This window comes from Fomitopsis serialis (genome assembly GCF_022376445.1).
Source record: "Fomitopsis serialis strain Sig1Antser10 chromosome Unknown B0H18scaffold_32, whole genome shotgun sequence".
Taxonomy (NCBI): Eukaryota; Fungi; Basidiomycota; class Agaricomycetes; order Polyporales; family Fomitopsidaceae; genus Fomitopsis; species Fomitopsis serialis.
The window spans coordinates 66,758-88,662 of NW_025954992.1; the positions used below are offsets into that span (position 1 = coordinate 66,758).

Sequence of the window (21,905 nt, forward strand, 5' to 3'; positions counted from 1 at the left end):
AGAACCGAGGAAAGTGTTGGAATCGCAAAGTCGGACAAGGCGAGGGAAGGAGCGAAAAACGTGTTGAACACGAGCTTGAGGTCGACGTAAAGGTACCGCGAGGCTTCTCCCGGCTTTTACCAGTGCATTCAAGGTTCCAAATGCAGACAGAGAACTCCGAGCTGAGAAGGCGCGGGCAAGGAGAGAAGAGAAAGACAAGGGAACGAACAAGACAGCAAGCAAAAGCAAGATGCTCGGGCAGTGCGTCCGCTGACACTGGCAGTGATCCCAGTCGACCTCGACCAGTCGCCGCAATTGTCGGGCCAGAAATCTGCCGATCTAGAAAGTAGCTGCCACGTGACCGTGGTTCCCGCGATGCTAACAACAAGGTCCAGGCGACGTGGTGGCGGCGACGCTTGGCCAGTGGCAACACTAGGGCAATACACTGCTATAGTACGCGGATAGTGCACACTACTTCCTCTTCGATAGTGTCACCGCGTCATACATAACAGGTGGATACGATCAGCAGGAGAAACTCGATACAACCGTCAACGTCAACCCCAACGACACTACCATGTATGCCGGTCTGTACCTCCGACTGCCACTTGTCCATGTTATACGTGGGTTTGCGATGCTACATACTTACACCATCTGTGATCTGTAACCATGACTACTGGCCGCGAAATGCCTCAGTTACCCATAGGCTGCACAGACGTTGCGAGGAGGCTGGATTATCAGTATATCGGCCATTGTCTGGTAAGCGAGGCCTTCGTTGCTGTGGATTCGTGCTGATCTCGTCGTCTGAGACGCTGAGTCGACTGTTGACGCTGATGAGGTAGACCAAGGGACATGTTCTTGCCCGTCTTGCAGGACCAATCGCGAGACGGTGTACCACTTCCTTATGGAGTGTCCCGCCTTCAATGCGCAGCGAGACCAACTCGCCCGAGAAGCAGGCCCAGCAGCCCGCTCGATCAAGGATCTCCTCAGCGCAACGAGCACCATGTCACCCCTGTTTCGATACATCCACAACACCGGCCGCTTCGCGGCCGCGTACGGAAACCTGGAGCTGAAGGAAGAGACCGCGAAGGAGGGCAGCAGACGGACACGCTGACGAGCAGCAAACGACGCACGACGAGATCGAAACTCCCCCTTTCTCGCATCTCATAATATTGTCTCGACCTAGCTACACACACGCACACATCTACCCCACCCCACTCCACCCTACTATACCAGCTTGAAGCTTCGGCGGACGGCGATGCTCAGCGACCAAAGACGAGACGAGACAAGTTCCGAGTAGTGTATGTACTGTCTACATAGGGCTACGCCCTCAGTGACAATAAAAGGAAACAACAACAACATGTTCTTGCGAGTATGATATCATAACGTTGAGCTAGTGTTACATTGTGGGCACGAGACAGTTTCCCGGTCCTAGTATTCAATTCCACAGGGACTTCAGATTCTGCGTTCACACCGTCGCATACCTATCAAGGTGTCAACAAAAATGTCACGGCAGTCAGACGTGTGCCTTACTTCTTCGTCCATTCCTTCGCCGTCGCAAGGAACTTCGCATGATCGTTCTTCAATTGCTAGAAGTTTGATCATTAGGTGCCGTTATTTGACAAACCAAGTTTGCTTAATACATACCGCAGCGACATCAGGTTCAAAGGGGTCATCTGGGCTCGGGTTGTTGACCTTCTCCTGGATTATGGCCAGAACTTCCGGACGATAGACGCGTAGCGTTAGCACCCCCACGAGTTGCGAGCATGACAGGCACACCTGAAGACAAAGTCACGCTAGGCTTCCACTGTCAAAGTTGCCGACGCGAGTACGTAAGTTTCAGTCAAAGTAGTGCAAGGAACGTGAACAGGGTTTTATGTCACTCGTCAGGGATGTGTTTGGATGTGCAATGTCGCGCGACCGTCCTCACCTGATCTCGAAGGACTGGAACGCAGATATGCCCTTCTTCATTGATTCCCGGGTGGTATATCTTGGTGGTGAACACAACCTGTACACGCGAGATATGAAGGATCAGACAATTGACGCTCTGGAACATTTGGATAGCCGATGACTTTACCGTAGGAGCCTTGAAAGGGAAGTTGTCCGGTAGCGTCACGGTAAAATGGAACGTGCCGCCCTTGTAGGGACTATCCGACTAGATGGCATAGTGAAGTATATGTAGTTTAGTTCTGGCGATTCTGAGCTTGTTTGCGAAACCTACGGATGCTTTCACCGCGCACCGCCACACAAAGAGGTTGTCCTCATCAGGCCCCACAATGAGTCCCTGCCCAAAAAGCGAGGTGAGCGAATACAACATCGTCACCGTCAAGCTCGCTTTCATCACCTCTACAGGCTTGTTCCTGACATCAGTCAGTTCCTAGAACCATATTAGTAGGCCTGTACTCTCAGATGGTTGAGCGAGTGGCAGCACCTTCTGGATGCGACTGACAATGAAATGGCACATCATTCAGTCTTGAGCACAGTTATGATACATTTCACCTTACCGGAGAGCAGTCATCTCTGTGCTTCAGGTGCAATATGTTGTCGCTTTCGACCTGAGTTCCTGGCTGGTAATCGGATGTAGTGGAGCAGTGCGCGCGTGCAGTGAAGTCAAGTACAGACCGCCACAAGATGAAGCGCCCGAGATCTCGTATCCGATTGAATCCTCCCGCGATCACGGGCGTCTACGCGCCGCAGACCACGGTCTGTTTGAAGGCTTTGTGCGGCGGGCCATTGAGCATTGCTTGTGGCCTGGCATCACCGCAAGCACAACGCTTGCTGTTACCTGGACTCATCGTCGCAGCTCTGCTGGTCTTCAACTGGATCTCCTCTCAGCATCACAGACTCTGGCGGTCTGTCCCAGCTTTTCGTGGAGTAACTCACTAGCAGGCATTAGCTCGATTCTCGGCGTTGCCTAGTTCTCGGATTCAGACGTGAGGCCATACTATCGGTTTCCTTCAATAAGACGCTATGGAGGCACCGAGCTCGCCGCGTGAACCGTCCCCGCCTGCAGTGATCATTTCCACCGTGCCTGCGCCCGCCCCTGGGCCCAGCCGCAAACGCAAACACACTGCGATCTCCCAAACATTGCACCTTCACCTGCACCATCCGACCCGGGCGCTGCGACGCCAACACCGGGGGCAGACAACGTCGTTCTGCAGACACGCCACATCGACCTGTCCGCGCGACCACGTCTCACAATATCCCGACACCCCGGCTTCATCGCCATCGCTCCAGGCTCCCCCTACCACAACACGGATCCGCTCTGCAACAACCGCCTCAATTTCCGATACACGCACGCAGGCCTCGCGCCTCTCGGCTCCGCGCTGCCCTTCCGCACCATCGAGTCCGCCCCGACTTCGTTCCGCGTATCATGGGAGGACAGGAGTACGTTCGTCAAGGTCACGCAGGATGGTCTGGGACTCAAAGGTGAGAAGGGATTCAGGAGCGCCCGATGTAAGCGCCCGTGCGGGAGGGGAAGTGGTACATGGAGGTCAAGGTCGAGATGGGCGGTGGGGAGAGGCCTCCGGACAGCCAGAAGCGCGAGGGCAGCCACATCAGGCTAGGGTGGGCACGGCGGGAGGCCCCTCTCAACGGACCTGCTGGGCTGGATGGGTACAGCTACGCCTTCCGCGACAAGACGGGAGAGAAGGTACACCTCTCCCGGCCACGACCCTACGGCAAGGCTTTCAAGTCCGGCGACGTGATTGGGATGTACATATCTCTCCCTGCCAGTCGACGCCAGCCGAACCGCAAGGACCCGTACGACCCCGCGCGCATAAAGCGCGAGCGCATCGCGATCGATTTCAAGGGGCAGGAGTACTTCGAGTCGTTGGAGTACACGCAGTCCAAGGAGATGATCGCGCTCATGGATGCCAAAAACAAGGCGAAGGCGAACAGCACCAGCTCGATGCCTTCGTCCGCCACGAAGAAGTCCGCCACGGTGAAGAACCTGCCGTCGTCGGGCCGCGGCTCCAAAGCAGTTGTGCAGGAGCCAGCACCGATGCGCCCCCTACCCACTCTCGGGTCGGACTCGTACGTCGCGTTCTTCGTGAACGGCGAGTGCCAAGGCGTCGCCTTCCAGGACTTGTACGACTATCTGCCCCTGCGCGACCCCAAAGCGAAGGCGCACGAAAAGAAGAAGGCCACAAAGGACGGGTATCGAGAACACAAGCAGAATCCGTTCGACGACGGCACGCTTGGGTACTACCCGTTCATCTCGCTGTTCAACGAGGCGAGGGTACGCATCAATCCCGGCCCAGATTTCGATTATCCGCCTCCGCCAGACATCGATGCCGTCCTCGCATCTGTTGACCCCATGGACACGGACGTCAAGCCGTCGCACACGCCACAGACATGGCGACCCATGTGTGAGCGCTATCTCGAATTCATCGCAGAGCAGAAAGCGATCGATGATCTCGAGGAACAGGAGGCCCAAACTGGACAGCCAGTACGCACGGAACACGCATTTGTCGCGCGTAGACTGATCCACCGCTTGCAGACTCAACAAAAACCAGAAAAACCGGCGAAGCCTGAGAAGCCTGAGAAATCTGAGCAGCCGGAAAAGCCGGCAAAGCCTGAAAGGGCGACTCAAGAACCGGATAAGGCTCACCTCGACAAGCTGGAGGCCCACCGAGCCAAACGGCGAGCCCAAGCCGCCAGACGGAGGGAGCGGAAAGCCAAGGAGGCGCAAAAGGAGGCTGAGGACAGGCGTCGGAAGCTTGGGGAGGGTCCATCCTCGAGCACACGAACAAGCGTCCCCGTCGACGATGCCTTCGCTGCTGCGAGCCATGCATCACCTGGCACCCCTTCAACGCCATATTTCCAACATCTACCCAGCACTGCAGCCGCATCCCCTGCACCGACGGCCGCTTCTGATGTTCACATCCCGGAGGTCGTCACTCGTTATGATCCAGCGCCTACAATTCGGAATACGAAATGGAGGTAGATTCTCATATACATGCTCTGGCCGAGGACGACAGAGCGACCTCACACGAGCCATGACGGGGTAACATACTCGACGATTAGGGTATCAACTGAGCTACTTTACACGAGCATTGAACTTTGGACTACGAGCCGTCGTCGACAATACCCTACAATGTTATCGTAATTCCTGCCTACCTACTATTAACGCTTTCATAGGATAGCGTGCTGCCACGTTCATGACGTTGTCCACCGAGGAGGTGGTGCCCGTATGGGATAGCTGCCGGCAATCATGAGCGCGTACTAGAAATTGAAATCGGCTCAACGCTCACCTAGCAGTTCGCCCAATGCCTTTCTCAATCTCGACCCGCATATCGAAGACCAAGTCGCCACTAGTCTCCCACCACACGGCACACCAGTTACGTCTTCCCATGATGCACTTGCTCTTCGCGGGCTGCCCGTTAGGCTCCTTCTCGAACAGAGGAATCTACCACACCGCTACGTGAGATTGTGCTACTGCATGCTGAGGCGAAGCTCTCACCATCGTCTCGTCAGTGGAGATGCGATGTAGAGTACGGTGTGTTTTGGTGGCCAGTGAGGAAACCATGGTCAAGACTGGGTTCGGTGGACTGGGAAGAATAAGACAGGTGAATTCACTGTTCCATCAGTTAGCCTCGGCTGGACACGAACGGTGTGTTTACGATTGCACCTAGACAGTCCCTCCGATCAGTACATGTCACTAGTCATCTTTGCATCTGTACTTACTAGACACAATATTCAGCATGTACCGATGGTCGAGCGGAGGTGGTATGTCTGCCTCTTTCTGTTGGCGGAGTGTTTTGAATAGGCCAACAGCAGCGCAGTGTACATCTCCTGAAAGGAACGTGACACGACAGTGTCTCGTCCAGGCATATCGCTGCATCTGTTCAACGAGCCAGTTGCGCTCTTTCTGTGCGACAGATAAGTGTAGCACAATGACTCGCCCCCGTGATCATTAAGAGCCACGAACCTTATGGGCTTTCGAAGTCCAGTGATCATTCTGTCACAGAATAATCGATGAGCCAATGACATAAATCCATCCGCAAAGGGACACCCCACCAAATCATCGAGTAGCTCTGCATCAGCGTTGAACTTATTGACGAAGCCAGAAAGACCCAAGGACCCTGACCTTCCAAGCGCGGTCAACGGATTCATTTTCGACTCTAGGACGTTCTCAAGGAACACCATGCGAGGATAAGCGATAGGAATGCCTGTCGAAAAGTTGAAGATGTGATGAAAAGATGAGGGAGAAATTGGGCACACTCACCAAGTTGTATGACGAGATGTTCTACGCCTGGGGGCATTGCGCCCACTCGATCGAACACGATCCGATATGATCGGTCGCTGCAGACCTGGTCAAGCTTTCTCTCCGCACTGGGATGAAATGTCACCGCTATGAGACATTGTTCAGGACGTCTCGCATTGCTTACCGGCAATCGAGCAGTAGCATCCATACTTGAGGACCGAGGTACGTCAAGAACGAATGAGAAGGGAAGGGTATGTACGGCCCGTCCGCCCCAATAATGAGCGACTGGAACGGATGACGTCGATCATCTCTGCCATCAATGTCCACTGAGAGGACGGGCATAATTATCAAATTATGGTCCCACAATCAGTAGAGTGTACACACCGTTGATGAAGCACTGGAACAGCAAGAAGAAGAAGTATCCCCGTGAACCGATACTATTTGCAGAGGTGAGTGCTTGAAAACATCGCCTCCAATGACAACCACCCACTATCCAAAGACAGACGAAAGCATGAGCTCGTCAGGATCTGTGAATGCATTCAGCCAGGGAGGGTACGTCGAGAAGGAAATAAGACTGACAACTGCCAAACCCGTCGATCTTCGCGCCGTCGATGAGTTGGAAGTTCTGACATGATTCAAGAATAGCTCACCAGATCTGTGGGGCAATACCGTCAATGGTTGTCGATCTATCGGGCTACGCAGCGCTCACCATGATCATCTGTCATCCCACAGATTAGGCGCATACGCTCACGAATCAGCGACTACAGACTCACCAAGCATGTTGAGCATCGGGCTAATTGTCGGTGTCGCGGCCGGTCAATCGAAACATGTCTACCATGTAGAATAATTGAGACTCACATCGAGCAGTTCGCTCTTGCAAACGCTCCACTTCTGAAAGTATGGCAATAGTGATTGAAGTAAAATCGATCTATTGCCACCCGCATCTCTTCACTCAGTGGGAACTTCCTCTTCTTTTCTCCCTTCGGTAAAGATACCCATTCTTGCAATTCTGGTTCGCGTACAACTCCATCGCAGTACAGTTGGTCCCCACCTCCCACCAAAGCATGGAATGGTTGTTCAGCATGCTTAGCTAGGAGATCGGTCCATACTGGGTCGTACCCGCTGTGGAATCCAGGGCCGCAGAAGTCGTTCGCATTCACACCTGCGCTGAACCCATTACACTGCGCGAGTCAGGAAGGACGAAGGGCATGATGATGGTATACTGACTGAATAAGCCGCCCAGCGCATGTTTTCCGTGCGGCCTGGAACGAAGAAATGAAGAGGAAGTCCACGGTTGACGCTGTATGTGATGCGTGTCTCGGTTTGCCCTAGCGGAATCTCCAGCATAAAGCGCCAGAATGTAAAAGTACTACAGAAAGCTATGTTACCCTAGCCATCTAAAGCAGTCGAGCGGTGGCTTACCCTGAGTGCCCGACGTAGACATACAGTTCGTGGCCGTAACTGTGTTTCGTGATTGCATTTGGACCGTCGGGAATGCTGTCATAATCTGGTCGACTCGTAGAATGAGGGTCAGCCGGGTGAGGTCCCAGATCTACCGACAGTCCCCGCGAAATCGGCGAGACGAGCTCCGAAGTAATTGTATTGGACGAGTTGAATCCCAAGTATAGCTCAATACCGGGCTTGGTTCGTAGTCGGAACCGGCGTCGGCGGCTGTCGGAGTGATGTATAGCGATCGGCCAAACAATAGCATTCGGCTAGGAACTTACTGACGATCAGTGCCGCCCCGCGCCAGATTCCTTGTCTGTCGACGGTGTCGTACCGCAGAAGCGGACCTGCCATTAGCTGGAGGTAGGGCTCCATGTGCGCGACCTTCAGATTCCTCGATCGTTCCACAGCGCTCATCCGAGCGAGATGATGTAGGGGTGAATCCGGGGTTCCAGCCTCATACTGGCTTGATTGGGACGGTATGGTCCCGAGCGACGGGGTGCGCTTTCCGTTGGCCACAGAGTAATGGGGATCATCTTTCGGCGGCGGAGTGGGCGGCGGCGGACTGGCAAAGGGTGATCCAGGCGAAGGCTCGGGCATGCGAAACCCGCCAATGAATTGCCCATCAAGGGGACCTATCTCTTCCACTGGTCGGAAACGACCATCGGGCCCTCTCTGCGGACTACGCGCGTTCTCTTCTTCCTATCATTCCACACAAACTTTGAACAATGAGACGTCCGGGGTATATACACGAGACTCACCCGCTTCGCCTTCTGCCTGGCATGCCATCCGACACTGTCCATCTTATTTTCAACGAGTGTTTAGCTCAAAGTACGCGCTCAGCAACGTTGTCCAACAGGCTGGCAGGAATGCTAGGGTATGAGGAGGACGAGGTGCAGTGCAAAGCGATGCAAAGCTGGCATGCCATCGCACTTGTCCGCCTATTACCGATCGGTTCGGGCTGGCACAAGTGGGACTGGGCGCCTCACTCTAATTGCCGATGCATCTGATCCGGGAGGCTCTCCTGGACCTCAGCTTGATTGCGTCCCTCGACCACGCTACGTTCATTTTGCCACAGAACGCTAACTCTGTTCGCCCCAATATCCATATCCAGTAAACGCGGCCCGTACAGATCGAAGCACTATCCACAATCCCATTCACTAACCAGAGTGTTCCACGGCCGCCGTAACAAGCTTGCCACCCTGAATCACTGTCCTGAACATTTCCGGCACCGGGTGTTCGGTGAAGATCCCCTCCTCCTCGCCCTCTTCCGGCAAGCTCACGTTGATGCTGCTGCACTTCGCTGTCGTGATCTCCACACCGAGGCACCCCCTCGACAGGTAGATCTGCCCAGAGTCTGTCGAGTCAAGCTGAATAGTCGGCGCACTTCCCGTGATCTGAAGCGCGAAGGACGGCGAATTGGTAATCGAGACTGAGGAGATCACATTCTCAACGAGAATGGATGTCTTGATACAGTTGACTAAGGCGCTGTCACTCTCATGTCGCAGACAAGCTTGTGAACATACATACTTAATGTTACCGCGTTGACCTTGCCCTTGATCACGATCGTCGAGCTCTTGCAACCATACAGGTTCACTGTCTGGCTCATTTCCACATTCTCGACGGTGAGAGCTGACTCGTTTTCTTGGTATTCCTGTGTGATGGACGTCAATGTGCGGGGCAGACAACGCAGGACAGTACGCACTATCATCCATTTATTGCCTTCAAGAGCAAACTTCGCAGGCTTCTTGCCCGCAAGAGCCTGCGGTTTCGTAGGCTTAACTGGGCGTTTGGGAGCAGCTGCAACACAGTATTCAGACCAGAAGTGTGCACAAGCGAAATCACCTTACCAGCAGATCCCATTGAACTCGGGACCGTGCTACCAGCCCTCAGCGCGGGGTTCTTGTGCGTCATCTCAGACTTGTCGACCTTGCGCAAACCCTTTGTCACCTCCTCTCCCCGGTTCAGCTCTGCGAACACAGCAGCCACACCGCCGGCAGTTGGAGCGGGTGTAACTGCAGGCGGTGGAGGGGGGCCGGGTGGAGGTGGTGGCGGAGGCGGAGGTGGGGCCCCAGCACTGGTAGCAGGTGCCGATGATGCTGTTTGGTACTCGTCGACGGACATTCCCTAGATGCATCGCGGTCAGGCTGCGCTCAGTGTGACGGGAATTGGGCGAACCTTGGAGTTCCACACGAGACCGGTAGTGTGATATTCCGCAATGTACTTACGCAGCTCTTCCAGCAACGAGGTGTACGCCTTCACCCATTCTGCGTGCTTGGGGTCTCTGTTCTCATCTGTCAGTGCAAACATTACGTCGGTACACGCAACATACTTGTCCTTGAATTCCTTGAGAACACGGTTGGCATAGAACAAGGTAGAATCCTTAATCTCAGCAACGAAGGGGCCCGGTTTCGGCGACTAATGAAGCACGGAGATTGAGGCATTAGCCGACACAGATAGACGACATGCGTACAATTGTGACCCAGCCAACGCATGTACCCCCTTCTGCAACAGTGGACAGGTGATTCAGCCAGTCGCGGTCTTTCCGGTTCGCCTCCTTCGCACGAGTGATCGCCTCGATATCCTTCTGAAGCAGGGCCAGGAGCGCCTCGAATGCCTTCTGATCGGGCTTCTTGCAGTTCGCAGCAAGAAGCAGTAGGGTTCGCAGGTCTCTGAACTCCTTCTCAACCATCCCCGCCTGCACGCAAAGTCAGGATGCCTCGGTGACCAGTCTCGTGATGACTCGCACCTGCTCGATGACCGACTGTACCGCGAAGCTCTTCGTCAGCTCGACGAACGGCTTGACCTTTCCCTCAATGATCAATTCATCGAACGCTTCCACGCTCCTGGGAGTCTCTGCTGCATAGGTTGCCGGGCCATGCGGAGGTGGGACGGGAGTCGGCTCGGAGGACGCGGACGGTACGGACGACGAGGTGACATTCTGCAAGCCAGTGACAAGGCCAGGCGGTGGAAGATTAGCGAGGTCCTCCAACCTGGAGGTCGCGGCCTCCAACCTACATGCAGATTGAACGAATGGCCGACGCACAGTCAACTCAGTCCACGCACCTCTTGATGATCGTTGCCAACGAGTGCAGACCTCCGGAGGACGCCATTTCGACACGCTAGACTGTTCCTGGGCTAACTGACAAGAGTATGCGAGAGAGTAGCTTATACGTGGCAACACGCGTAGCACGACAGATGATGAGGGAGTGCTGTATACACGACCTGCAGGCCCTGACGCATGTCGACCGGCGCAGGCCGAGGCACTGTATATTTCCTTTCTTGGATTTCCTCGCTAACATCCAGCGGCTAATGATCTCATGTGCTTCGAATGGCCCCCAATGAGTTCTTTTGGCAGTACTGGGCCCTCATAGCGGTATAACGGTCACGCTTATACTCTTGTAGACTTGATTTTAGCTATTTCTTGTGTATCACGGCGTCTCAGCTGCTGAGCGTGAGCCCCACCCTAGCACTGCCAGTGGTAGGTCGGATTCACAATTCAGTGTTATTTACAGCCTGAGTTAGACGGTCACGATCGACGATATTATTGATTTGACATTAAAACGTTGCATAGAATTCAAAGGACGGTGAATGCAAGACATCAAAGCCAGCATGTAGAATAATCGTGACTCGGTATAGCATGTCGCGACTCGCAGTCAAGCTGATTTGCCAGGACGGTGGCGATCGTGGTGGAGTTGTGTCTGAGTATGCCCGTTGGTAACGCCATGAAATCATGCGGTTAGACGGTAAACGCACCCGACGTTAATCCGACCGAGGTCTACTATAATTATGTATCATGGGTACTAACATAGCTGACTGAGATCATGCTGAGAGTTCTCATGTAGCCCCGGCTTCCCCCAATACCCAGATGCTATTTTGAATTTTCGAATGTCTTGGCTTAGAGCTCCTGTTGGGAAGGTCCCAGGTGATCCGTCGTTTTCACCATTAAACAAGACAATGACTTCTCGGGCCCCGCATGCATTCCAAATCGGGTTTGTCGTCAACGCAAGGCAGCGCAAGGGGTATACAGAACTTCAGTATCATGTCAAAAGCTCAGTAGCATTTGATACCCGGGAGGCATTACGGTACGAGACTTCGGTCGAGTTTAGGTTGCGCGGAAACAAGTACTGTCGCGCAGCCGCATCCCGGCCGTTCAGGCTAGCTTCCACTGGAAGCGGATACACCCGGCGATTCGAGACGCGCACGCAAAGCAACGGGGTCCTATGGAGTATCCGTCGGTAGAAGAATACCGGACAAGTTTACCGAACAGGCAGACAGGCCAACGAGGGACTCAGGGAGTCGTCTGCCAAACTTGAAGTTGCACTGGCAGACCATATAGCCGGCAAGCGTAGGAGTCGTCACTCACAGTCGTTAAGTTAGAGGTCTTATAGGCGAGCTGAGCAAAAACTGCGCGTGTAGATGCATTGCACTTGTACAACATGACGATCGCTATTATGTCTTCCGCGGACGGAACTGTAGGCGAGCAGATCTCCATCATTTCCCAAAAATCGTGCCGAACGTAGTAGCATTGTGGCTGTCCCAAGGAAATCGTAGTTGAGTATCGCACGGCAGGCAACGAGTGAGACAACATGAACGTACCCCAAGAATGCCCTTCCCGGGTCAAGGAAAGTGCTATGAAACGTAGATGTAAGGAATGGAAATGTTACTCATGACTGTATGGAAAAACTCGCATGTAGCCACGGTCGCCCTCAATACCAAGCTTCTCGCGGAAAAACTCGAAGAATGACTTGCTGTATTCATCGGTCAGTCCGGGCTTGAGATTGTCCAGGCTCGTCTGACGCATGTCCCATGCGGTTAGATACATTCCTGTGAATTAATGGACAGACTGGAGATCGCATTGAACGCACCACAGTCATCAGGAACGCCGGGTCGAACGATCCATCGAAGGTGAGGTTCTCGTTGTAGTGGTAGCTCACGGAAACATACAGTTCCGGCTTCCTCAGCGTCTTGGCCGCAATCTGGAGGAGTATCAATGAAACTAGGCGTCAGTAATGAGTGCTAGTGTCTGCGCAATAAGACGTATGCACGCTAGAGAACTCAAGCAAGAAAGGTTTCGGATCCTCAAGAGGGACGTTGGTCTTCAGTTCAAGACTGGGCATGTTGGACGATGTCGAGGTCGTCGAGAAAGGTGAGTAAGTGATGCAGGGTCCCAGACTTATCTTGAACTTATAACCGGATGGCCGGAGCCCACGACCGTAGGGCCGATATATGACCCCAATTACGAAGTGCCCGTATCATGCATAACGAGAACCAGCGTTGCATAACGTGCCCCAGCTCGACGAAGACGTCGAACTAGACCAACATGGGCAGAGAAAGAAGGTGCAAGTCCAGGCCAGCCATTGGACGAATGTCATGCGGGTGTTGCTAAATGCACACGGCTGGCTTCGACTTGTCACTTAGACTCTGGTCATCGCGCGATCGCCCTCCCAGTGTTCCTGGAGGGCTATGTTGGCCCCGCATCAATATGGATATGCGACAACTTTAGTCACGGTGACACCACAAAGGAAACAACCGCTACGACGGATTTTTTATGTATCGCTTCGACGGGAACCTAATAGCTTATGAGAGGCAAGACCAAGGGCAAGACGGAGGAGGTGGCGAAGTTGCCATATGAGGCAAGTATGTAGTCCGGGCTGAGGTGTTACATAAGCGATCCCACCACCGCGAACTTGCCGTGAACGCTGCTCCAACTTCGAATTCCTGTTCACACACTGTCCCACAGACAGAGGCGGTCTCGTCATCTTCGCACTGTTCGTCGACTACTTACTTAGCAGCTCGGAGTTTGTGGAGGGTCAACGGCTCAACAATCGGCTCCGATTACCGTTCGCCTGCTCGTACTCATACCGTGACCGTGACACTAGCCCTTTGAGGCGGAGGTTCTGGGGTTCAAGTTGGGTGCGTCACGAAGTCATTACTGGACCGCTATAAGCCCGCTTCATACACTGCTGGTAGGCATTCTTGCGACTCTGCGAGAGTCATGGAGCCGAAAACTTGGCCCCCGGGCACGTCAAGTGCGCCTCGGAGGACCTCACGGGTAGCTCGAACGCGCCTGCTGCAAGCCGTGTTTCTACTCACCTTAGCTGCGGCTCTCTCAGTCACTTTTTCTGGGTTGTCTGCGTCCATATACCACCGCTCTTCTGGAGTGCAACAGAGCATCCTGGCTGCAGCGGTACAGGACCGGTGGAAGGATGACATCTGGCCCATACGTGAGCAGACTCCTTGGGACATATCCACCGACTACCCCTTCCCGCGCAAGCTCGAGTATGATGTGACTGAGGGCACCTGGCTAAGACTGGACGTGCACCCCAAGACCGGTGAGGTTGTCTTCGACATGCTGGGCGACATCTACTGCCTACCTGCCGATACCTACGCACACTCTCGACTTGCCTCTTCCGCTGTCTCGAAAGCCCGTCCTATTCTACTGGGAGTGCCGCATGACTCCGACCCTCACTTCTCGCCCGAAGGCCGCAGCATAGTCTTCAGGAGCGATGCCGGGCTGGGAGTTGAGAACCTATGGGTGATGGAGTGGTCTGGTTGTAGAACATGGACGTCCGATCCGAGAATGCAAGGGCGGAACTACTCAGCGCACTAGAGGTCATGGAGGATGAGGAAGCGCTCCTCGCAAGTGGTGTGAAGGAGACTAAGGAGAGGAGACTCAGGAGACTCCTTCGTGAGGGTCGACTGAACGGTATGTTGTGGTTCAATCGTAGAGAACAATCCGTAACTTCTGTGATCAAGCCCAGCGCGTTACGAACGAAACCTTCCGGTGGGTATCCGACGCGAGATTCCATCCCTCGGGAAACAAGTAGTCGCCACAAAATGGTACACATCCTCGCGCAGTCTTGGTGCTGGTGAAGGTTGGGAGTACGATGTACCCAGTATTGGCAAGTCTGGATCTATCGACGCCGGGGACGGCAAACGGCTAGTCGGGCGCACACTGCCGCTGGGCTGGACCCCCGAGCAATATGGTGACCAACAGATTGGCCCAGAGCAATTCATATGGAGAGGCAATGACACCTTGATCTACTCCAAAAACGTTGCCGAGGACGGCGCATTCTCGTATAGCAAGAGTAAGGAGTAATCCATTCTGTCAGTGGTATGCACTGAGCACAGCCCGTCTCATAGACGTCCACGCCGGTATCTATGCCATCTTCTCGACGAACCTCACATCCAAAGAGACGACGACGTTGGTGGGGCGATACCCAGGTGGCGCCAGTAGGCCCGAGCTTTCTCGAGACGGACGGACGCTTGCATTCGTGCGCCGAGTACGGGAGAAAGAAGCGCTAGTGCTCCTGTACGCCTCTGCTCCTCACGCAAAAATCCTAGACACTGACTTGCGTCCCACAGTGATCTCGAGTCGGGTACGATTCACCATGTCTGGGATGGACTGACCTACGACTTGAGCACAGTCTCCGCGCCTATGGGCACCTATCCATCGTACGCGTTCTCGCCCACTGACGATGCAGTCATCATATGGGCTGCAGGGCAGATCTATCACGTTCCACTGAAGGTGAACGCGTTCGGGGAAAAGGTCGCTGGCGGCGAGCCGACTCCCATCCGCTTCACCGCACACATCGAGAAGCGCCTCGCAGAGACGGTGACCGCCGATGCCGATATAGCCGCTCTGGAGACGCAGGCAACGCAGAGGGTGCACGCGTTCACAGAGTTGCGCGTGGACACAACTGGCGAACTTGCTGTCTTCCAGGGCTCCGGCGCGACGTACGTGCAGCACGTCGGCGAAGGCGCTCCTCGAGCAGAGCGAGTTCCCGCCCTATACCCCGACGCGCCATACTACTCGCCAGCATTCGTCGTGAACGCTGAGGAATTGGTCATCCACACTCGCTGGTCCGACACGAACTTCTCCACGATCGAGATAGCGAACCTGACCTCGGGCGAGGCGTACGAGCTGACTGGGCTGCCTCTCGGACGATACTACTCCCCAATCCTATGCGAGTGCCTTTACGCTGGGAGACAGCTTGCGTTCGTCAAGACGGGCGGTGACTACCTCACTGGCGACATCGTCGCGACCGCTGGGCCCGGTCTCTATCTCGGTTCGATCACGCTGCCCACCCCAGGCCAGGACAGCACCTCGATCGAAGTGAAGAACCTGCATTTCGTGGAGACCGAAATCGACACGGGCGCGCTCCTCAAGACGCAGATCCGCTTCTTGGAGCGCAACACGAAGCTGCTCGTCCAGGCACCCCGCCGCTCGTTTGTCATCGACCTCGCCGCAGGCCCGGATGAGTATGGGAAATACAAGCACGAGACTCTGGCAACGGGGCGGATGTCGACGGAGCTCGTCGCGTTCCCAGAGATCTCAGCGTCAGTGAAGGCGAAGTCTCTTGCGTTCATTGACTTCTATCACGTCTACTACGTGCCCGAGGTGAACATGGATGAACCTGTCTGGAGCAAGCCGGCCAACGCGACGAAGGGTCTCATGCGACTGAGCGTCGACGGAGGACATGATATTACCTGGAGTCGAGACGGCAAGAAGTTGTTCTGGTTCCTCGGTAAGCCATCAACCACTCTCATGAAGGTGGCCTTCTGAATACTGAGCTTGGTATCAGGCCCCTACTTGCATTGGGTAGATGTGGCAGACTTGAAGTCGTGCTCATCGGCCACGAAGCGAGACGCACTCACCTTCGGCGTCGCTTGCACAAGGAACCTACCACACTTCCAGGAAGTGGTCGTGGACTACCCGTCTGACATCCGGCGACTTAAGGCAGAGGCCGCGGCTTCCATCGCTCACGAGGACGCGGCGGCCCTCGCTAACGCAGATCTCTTCGTGATAGCAAATGCTACTCTGCTGACTATGGAGACAGGCGACCTGCGCGCAGACGTCCTGGAGGATGCCATTCTCGTGACGCGGGGCGGACAGATAGAGGCTATCGTGGGCACACAGGACGCTGTAATCCCCTATGGTGCTTCTGTGCTCAATGCCGAAGGAGGTTCGTACTCTCCTACCGATTGTGGTGCTCTCTGACGTGCACCCTAGCCTTCATTGTACCCGGTTTCATCGACGTCCATGCGCACTGGAACGGGTTCGATACGCTATACCCCGCGCGCTCCTGGGAGATGGAGACCTTCCTCGCGTATGGTGTGACGACCCTGCACAAGTCAGAATATTCTTGCCAGTCTACCATATGGCGCTGATGAGCTACTCCCTGCCTGCAGCCCTAGTGCAGACAATGTGCTCGGTTTCGCGGAACGCTTCAGACTGGAGCGTGGACAAATGGTCGGGCCTCGTATCTTCCAAGTCGGCGGCGTGATCTATGGTGCAGCGGCAGAGGAGCTACACCAGGAGATCGTCGATATGGACGAAGCACGTTCTGCGCTCATCAGGATCAAGGCTGAGGGAGGCCCGGCTAGTTCTCCTACAAGAACTACAACTTGCCTTCTCGGTAAGCCTGATGTTATAGTGGAGGTCTGATCCTCACGCGGGTTGGCTCCCTGTAGTGCTTCGCGCCAGAGGTTGCTGACAGCCGCCCGGGAGCTCAACATGCTGTGTGTCCCTGAGGGAGTAAGTTGCACAGTCTACCACGGAGACATTATTTGACCTCGGTTCAGGGAATGAATTACGAATGGGACCTAACCTACATCCTTGATGGTAAGGCAATCAGGGCGATTGCTAGTTTTGTTAATTGACATTACATTAAGGCATGACGACTATTGAACATCCGCTGCCCATACCCGTCCTCTATGATGATGTTTTGACATTGTATGCGTTGAGCGGCACTGGCTCTACTCCTACGCATCTGGTCAACTACGGAGGCGTCATGGGCGAACAATATATCTGGCCACGGAAGACCTACCCAATGACCCTAAGTATGTCCCTTTTGCTCTCGATAGCCCGTACTGAACCGTCGCATCAGACTACGACGCTTCACAAGGCATGACATACTGGAAGGCCGTCTGTCTGAGTCGACTGCTCGTCCGAGGATTGTGAGTTCAACCATCCTACATACCTGGCGTCTCGCGTGCTGACACGGCACACCCAGCTACGCACTTTTCAACACGTCGATATCCACGGCGAAGATGGTCCACAAAGGTCTTCGCGCTCACATCGGTGCACACGGAGAGCCCCCGCTTGGTTTCAACTACCACGCCGAGATGTTCTTCACTCAGCAGGGCGGACTGACGAACTACGAGGTATGCATATCCTCGCCACCTCCTCTATGTATTAGTGACTGACAGCCACATTCGCGCAGGTCATCCGTGCAGCGACATCAGACGCAGCAACCACGCTCGGAATCTATCCGTCGCTGGGTTCGCTCACGCCTGGGAAGCTCGCTGACTTCGTTGTGTACAAACCGGGTGTTGACCTCCTGGAGGGTGACATCAGCGGCACTCGGGAGATCCGTTGGGTCGCAAGAGGCGGAAGGCTCTGGGATGCGGAGTCTATGGAGGAGGTTTGGCCGGTTGCAGGTAGGAAAGGCGCTATGCCACCTCTCAATCCGTAGGGAGGAATGCAAAATCTGGGACACTTTGATCGTTAGTGAATGTGCTTCATCTTTTCGCATGTACTATGTACGACGAGTCGTGTCTTTTTGAAAAATTTTGGGTCGGATCATAGTGCGGACGTATTATTGCTTTGCAATGCAGATCAACTTCGAATGGTTGGATCGCACGCACCGACGCATCATAGTGAATTCATCATGGGCAAGATTGCTGGACTGAACTGATCAATCGGCACGGTACAATCAGCAAGGTTGGCAAAGTGGCCAAGATCAGTGACAGAGCGACAGTTGGTCCATGGTAAAAGAGCAATGCTACCAACAGACCTCGAAATGGAAGTTGTACTCATGAACTGACCTCGCTCTCATCGTCATCCATATCGTCCGCATTCCTTTTGGACTTCTTGGACTTCTTCTTTCTTCGCCGTTCTCGTTCCCGTTGCAGCGCACTCTTCATCTCCCCTTTCGAGAGCCCAGGGTTATACAAGGCGTCTAACTAATGCACACGGGTTAGGTATCCCACTGTGGAGACTTCTCGTCGAGGCGCGGCGCACCTTCTCGAGCAGCCGACGTCTCGCCAACTTCCGGTTCTGTTCCAACGAGCGAGTGTCCTGACAAGACACGCGCAGGCCGGTAGGCTTATGCAGCAACTGCACGTTGTTCTCCGTTTTATTGATGGACTGCCCACCGGGCCCACTTCCTACGCACACAAGCTGTGGATACATGCAGAGCAGGCACTCATACGTACAGCCATACCTCGAACGAACGATTCCTCTAGGTCGTCAGCCTTCAGCTCCGGCACCACCCGCTGCTTGGCAGCCTTCTTGAGTGAGAGTAGTAGCGCGGCAGCTGGGGCACGGTCTCACTGGTCCTGGCAGCATCTGACGAGCTAGTGAGAATTGTATCGTTCGTACCGCTCGCTCGAGGGTATAGGCATAGAACTTACCTGACACGTTTCCGCGCGCTACGACTGGATTCCATGGTTGGTGGGTCCTTGATGGTGTCGTTGCTAGCGATCTCTGTATGTTCTGTGATACGAAGCTCTATGGTAATGCATACGAGTGTCAATCTCGTCGCGCCAGAACTACCAGATTTCCTTGCACTCACTGAAACGTTCGGAGTCTTGAGGGCGCCCGGCTTCATCCAGCCTCACAGCTTGCACGACATTCCGGAGCAGCACGTCTGCGATTTCCTTTGCGAGGTTGGTCTTCTCCTCTACCTGCTGTGGACTGGCCGACGGTGGACACGCGAGCGCCTCGTTGCGCATTTTCAGTCTGAAGGCTGAGCGGGAATTAGTGGAGCATGTCTTTTGACAGACTGCGCATACCATTTCTGGTCTCGAATCATCCTTGAAGGTCGCCGCGGAGGCTCTGAGCAGCGCTCGTAGGCTGACCGTGCAGAGGCGAGGAGGGAGGGGGGAGAGTGCGGCGGAGGCCATGGCGTGCTGGCTGGGAGGGACTCGGATGGCTGGCTGGCGGTTAGCTGGCGGCCCGGAGCTGCGTGGCCTGAGCGTGGCGGACGGATCAGTAGAAACGCGTCACACGTGATTGGCTTCTCGAGATCAACGCGAGATCGAACGCGGAACGCGTTCCAAATTTGGCACCTGCTGTCGAACATCGCCTGGGTGGGACGTCGCGTTCGAACGCCGACCATGCCGCGCTCGTCCGCCCATTATCCTCAAAAAATACGGATCGTACTGAAAACACCGTACGGAGTATGCTGCTCCTTATCCGAGGCGCAAATAGCGCGTTGTGAGCGAGAAACATCGTCCCAACGAGGTGGTAGCCGTGAACGACGCCTCGGACACCTTTTCGCGCGTTCCTCACTCTACACAGCACAGACGCGTCCCCCCACCCTTATAACCGGTGTGTTGAGTGGTATACACCATCGGCTATGTCTACGGACGGTGCTGAAGGTGAGTTCCTGAGATTCCGCCTCACGTGACACGCGATTACAGTTTGTTGAATGCACCGGACGCGCCTCGGAGTCTGAACATCCGCTCTTCAACCCGTACCACCACCATCCCCGCCCTCTCCGCCTCTACCCTCGGAGGCCCTTAGTATTGACAGATCCCTTCTGCCCAAAGTATCTCAAAGCCTATCTCGTCCCGTTAGCCTTCACATACAAGATGTCCGCCGCCAAATCCTCCAGGACGGCCAAGTCGGCTGCTACCAAGAAGGGTGCGGCTCGTGCGCCCCCCACGCACCCTCCGTGGATCGACATGATCAAGGTAAACCCGTCTACCCTCCTCTAGATACCATGCCCTCTGCTTTACCGTGCTTAAATCTGCGTTACGCGACTTCGGGAGGCTCGTGTGCGACGGTGGCCAAAACGGGTAGGGCGCAGGGCGCGGCTCCCCTCGCGCGCCACTAATTCTCGTCATCCCCGGTCCCATCCTTTCCATACGCCGACAAGGCCATTGGCACCTTACGGCGTGCGATTTGAATACGTCGGGACCGTCTCTGACGCAAAATACTTGCTCTTCCAGGAATGTATTGTCACTCACAAGGAGGATGCGCGTATCGGCGTGTCCCGGCACCAGATCAAGAAGTGGGTGTATGGTACGCGCCGTCTGTGGCTCTCAACTCATTCCAACTGTTAGGTTCGTTGAGGAGAAGTACAACCTCGAGATAGGCAATGCCCAAGTCACTCAGCTCAGCAAGGCTATCACGTCGGGTGCCGAGAAGAACATATTCTCTCTGCCCAAGGGTGAGAACTTCGGCTTGCCAAATTGTGACATCGCAATAACGTCACGATCTCTTTGCTAGGTCCCTCTGGACGCGTCAAGCTTGCCCCTAAGGTGCAGCGTCCTCCTGAAGCGGCTGCTAAGGAGGTTGGTATGATGCATTTTCTGTCCGGAATTAAGTGCTCAGTTAGGCAGCAGAACAAACCGGTTGCCGCGAAGGCGCCCAAGGCTCCTGTTAAGGCTAAGGCCTCCACGACCAAGGAGAAAGCGGCTCCGGCGAAGCCCGCAAGGACTGCGAAGAAACCCGTCGTCGCTAAGAAGCCCGCTGCTAAGGCAGCCCCCGCCACTAAGAAAGCAGCCCCCGTGAGGTCCAAGCCAGCCGCCGCTGCGAAGTCGGCGGACGCTAAGAAGTCAACTACTAGCAGGGCCAAAGCTGCACCTGCCGCTAAGAAGGCTGAGGTCAAGAAGGCTCCTGCTGCTAAGAAGGCCGCACCGGCCAAGAAGACTGCTGCCCCCAGCAAGCGGGACAGTGCTAAGAAGGTCTGGACATGATAAGCGTGTGTTGAATTCGGCGCACTGACTTCTGACTTGCAGACCGCCACCGGTCGTGCTCCTGCCTCCAAGGCGAAGCCGGCTGCTAAGCCTGTGAAGAGGGCCTCCACCTCTAGGACCACTGCCACCAGCGCGCGGAGCGCACGAGTGAGTGTTCTGCTACTGATAGAAGCGTGTCTCGACTGACGGCTCATCTTCCCAGGCTGCAAAGAGGGCATGAGCTGTCTCACCCTTGTCCCCTTTCCCCGTCCTCCAGTCGCATCTGTGACATACATCTCCTATATCTTGTGTTCCCCGTCCGTTTGTTTATTCTTCACTCGTACCCCTCCCATATACTACCGTAAGATGTATGATGTACCTGTACGTGCGCACCTCTCGGGGCCACTGGCCAGAAGCCACTAGACTTTTGCGGGCGACCCTTCTTATAGTTACGTATATCTGTATCGTGTTGTAAATGGTCGGAATTGTCATGATTTCTCACCCTGTTAGGTGCACCGTGCCATAGGCCTTGGGCGTGCGCGTTAGCTTTCGGTAGGTTGATGAACACCCTGAGGAAAACCCG

General features: G+C 54.9%; 9 protein-coding genes across 9 annotated transcripts; 3 read left to right on the forward strand and 6 right to left on the reverse strand.

The window, feature by feature from the left end:
* Positions 1-399: 399 nt before the first annotated feature.
* Positions 400-837, reverse strand: B0H18DRAFT_1006601 (uncharacterized protein). The gene is made up of 3 exons (XM_048028667.1): positions 786-837; positions 692-735; positions 400-563 (listed from the first exon to the last, which is right to left on the reverse strand). The coding sequence occupies exons 1-3, from the start codon at positions 828-830 to the stop codon at positions 479-481; spliced, it is 174 nt and encodes a 57-aa protein (XP_047893469.1). The 5' UTR covers positions 831-837; the 3' UTR covers positions 400-478.
* A 386-nt stretch (positions 838-1,223) lies between these two features.
* On the reverse strand, positions 1,224-2,602 carry B0H18DRAFT_351238 (ubiquitin-conjugating enzyme). The gene is made up of 10 exons (XM_048037695.1): positions 2,481-2,602; positions 2,408-2,420; positions 2,321-2,353; positions 2,198-2,260; positions 2,054-2,131; positions 1,907-1,984; positions 1,756-1,783; positions 1,624-1,694; positions 1,510-1,565; positions 1,224-1,460 (listed from the first exon to the last, which is right to left on the reverse strand). Exons 1-10 carry the CDS (start codon positions 2,492-2,494, stop codon positions 1,445-1,447), a joined length of 450 nt encoding a protein of 149 aa, XP_047893470.1. The 5' UTR covers positions 2,495-2,602; the 3' UTR covers positions 1,224-1,444.
* A 344-nt stretch (positions 2,603-2,946) lies between these two features.
* B0H18DRAFT_1119023 (uncharacterized protein) lies at positions 2,947-4,924 on the forward strand (the record flags this gene model as incomplete). Its single annotated transcript, XM_048033892.1, has 4 exons — positions 2,947-3,154; positions 3,214-3,405; positions 3,438-4,426; positions 4,478-4,924. The coding sequence occupies 4 exons, from the start codon at positions 2,947-2,949 to the stop codon at positions 4,922-4,924; spliced, it is 1,836 nt and encodes a 611-aa protein (XP_047893471.1).
* A 212-nt stretch (positions 4,925-5,136) lies between these two features.
* Positions 5,137-8,433, reverse strand: B0H18DRAFT_1085075 (uncharacterized protein; the record flags this gene model as incomplete). The annotated part of the gene is made up of 15 exons (XM_048031867.1): positions 5,137-5,179; positions 5,232-5,386; positions 5,441-5,555; positions 5,661-5,848; positions 5,909-5,938; positions 5,998-6,149; positions 6,206-6,312; positions 6,369-6,510; positions 6,569-6,621; positions 7,043-7,365; positions 7,412-7,553; positions 7,607-7,770; positions 7,844-8,195; positions 8,238-8,332; positions 8,392-8,433. The coding sequence occupies 15 exons, from the start codon at positions 8,431-8,433 to the stop codon at positions 5,137-5,139; spliced, it is 2,103 nt and encodes a 700-aa protein (XP_047893472.1).
* A 219-nt stretch (positions 8,434-8,652) lies between these two features.
* On the reverse strand, positions 8,653-10,881 carry B0H18DRAFT_1006629 (cyclase-associated protein). The gene is made up of 9 exons (XM_048028668.1): positions 10,697-10,881; positions 10,380-10,644; positions 10,104-10,328; positions 9,963-10,048; positions 9,809-9,914; positions 9,481-9,757; positions 9,336-9,430; positions 9,161-9,284; positions 8,653-9,110 (listed from the first exon to the last, which is right to left on the reverse strand). Exons 1-9 carry the CDS (start codon positions 10,741-10,743, stop codon positions 8,791-8,793), a joined length of 1,545 nt encoding a protein of 514 aa, XP_047893473.1. The 5' UTR covers positions 10,744-10,881; the 3' UTR covers positions 8,653-8,790.
* A 1,128-nt stretch (positions 10,882-12,009) lies between these two features.
* Positions 12,010-12,984, reverse strand: B0H18DRAFT_1006632 (Tautomerase/MIF). Its single transcript, XM_048028669.1, has 5 exons — positions 12,679-12,984; positions 12,499-12,609; positions 12,322-12,425; positions 12,230-12,262; positions 12,010-12,164 (listed from the first exon to the last, which is right to left on the reverse strand). Exons 1-5 carry the CDS (start codon positions 12,748-12,750, stop codon positions 12,125-12,127), a joined length of 360 nt encoding a protein of 119 aa, XP_047893474.1. The 5' UTR covers positions 12,751-12,984; the 3' UTR covers positions 12,010-12,124.
* Positions 12,985-13,628: 644 nt separating this feature from the next.
* Positions 13,629-18,111, forward strand: B0H18DRAFT_1085078 (uncharacterized protein; the record flags this gene model as incomplete). The annotated part of the gene is made up of 16 exons (XM_048031868.1): positions 13,629-13,912; positions 13,943-14,168; positions 14,192-14,339; positions 14,390-14,456; positions 14,492-14,721; positions 14,777-14,945; positions 14,999-16,161; positions 16,219-16,599; positions 16,647-16,767; positions 16,826-17,063; positions 17,121-17,171; positions 17,219-17,258; positions 17,309-17,480; positions 17,524-17,565; positions 17,650-17,800; positions 17,860-18,111. 16 exons carry the CDS (start codon positions 13,629-13,631, stop codon positions 18,109-18,111), a joined length of 3,735 nt encoding a protein of 1,244 aa, XP_047893475.1.
* A 340-nt stretch (positions 18,112-18,451) lies between these two features.
* B0H18DRAFT_1085079 (RF-1 domain-containing protein) lies at positions 18,452-19,543 on the reverse strand (the record flags this gene model as incomplete). The annotated part of the gene is made up of 6 exons (XM_048031869.1): positions 18,452-18,601; positions 18,660-18,805; positions 18,862-18,928; positions 18,964-18,994; positions 19,052-19,148; positions 19,213-19,543. 6 exons carry the CDS (start codon positions 19,541-19,543, stop codon positions 18,452-18,454), a joined length of 822 nt encoding a protein of 273 aa, XP_047893476.1.
* A 563-nt stretch (positions 19,544-20,106) lies between these two features.
* On the forward strand, positions 20,107-21,834 carry B0H18DRAFT_1006637 (uncharacterized protein). The gene is made up of 7 exons (XM_048028670.1): positions 20,107-20,335; positions 20,594-20,655; positions 20,708-20,814; positions 20,874-20,938; positions 20,990-21,331; positions 21,386-21,490; positions 21,546-21,834. Exons 1-7 carry the CDS (start codon positions 20,234-20,236, stop codon positions 21,561-21,563), a joined length of 801 nt encoding a protein of 266 aa, XP_047893477.1. The 5' UTR covers positions 20,107-20,233; the 3' UTR covers positions 21,564-21,834.
* The last annotated feature ends 71 nt before the right edge of the window (positions 21,835-21,905 follow it).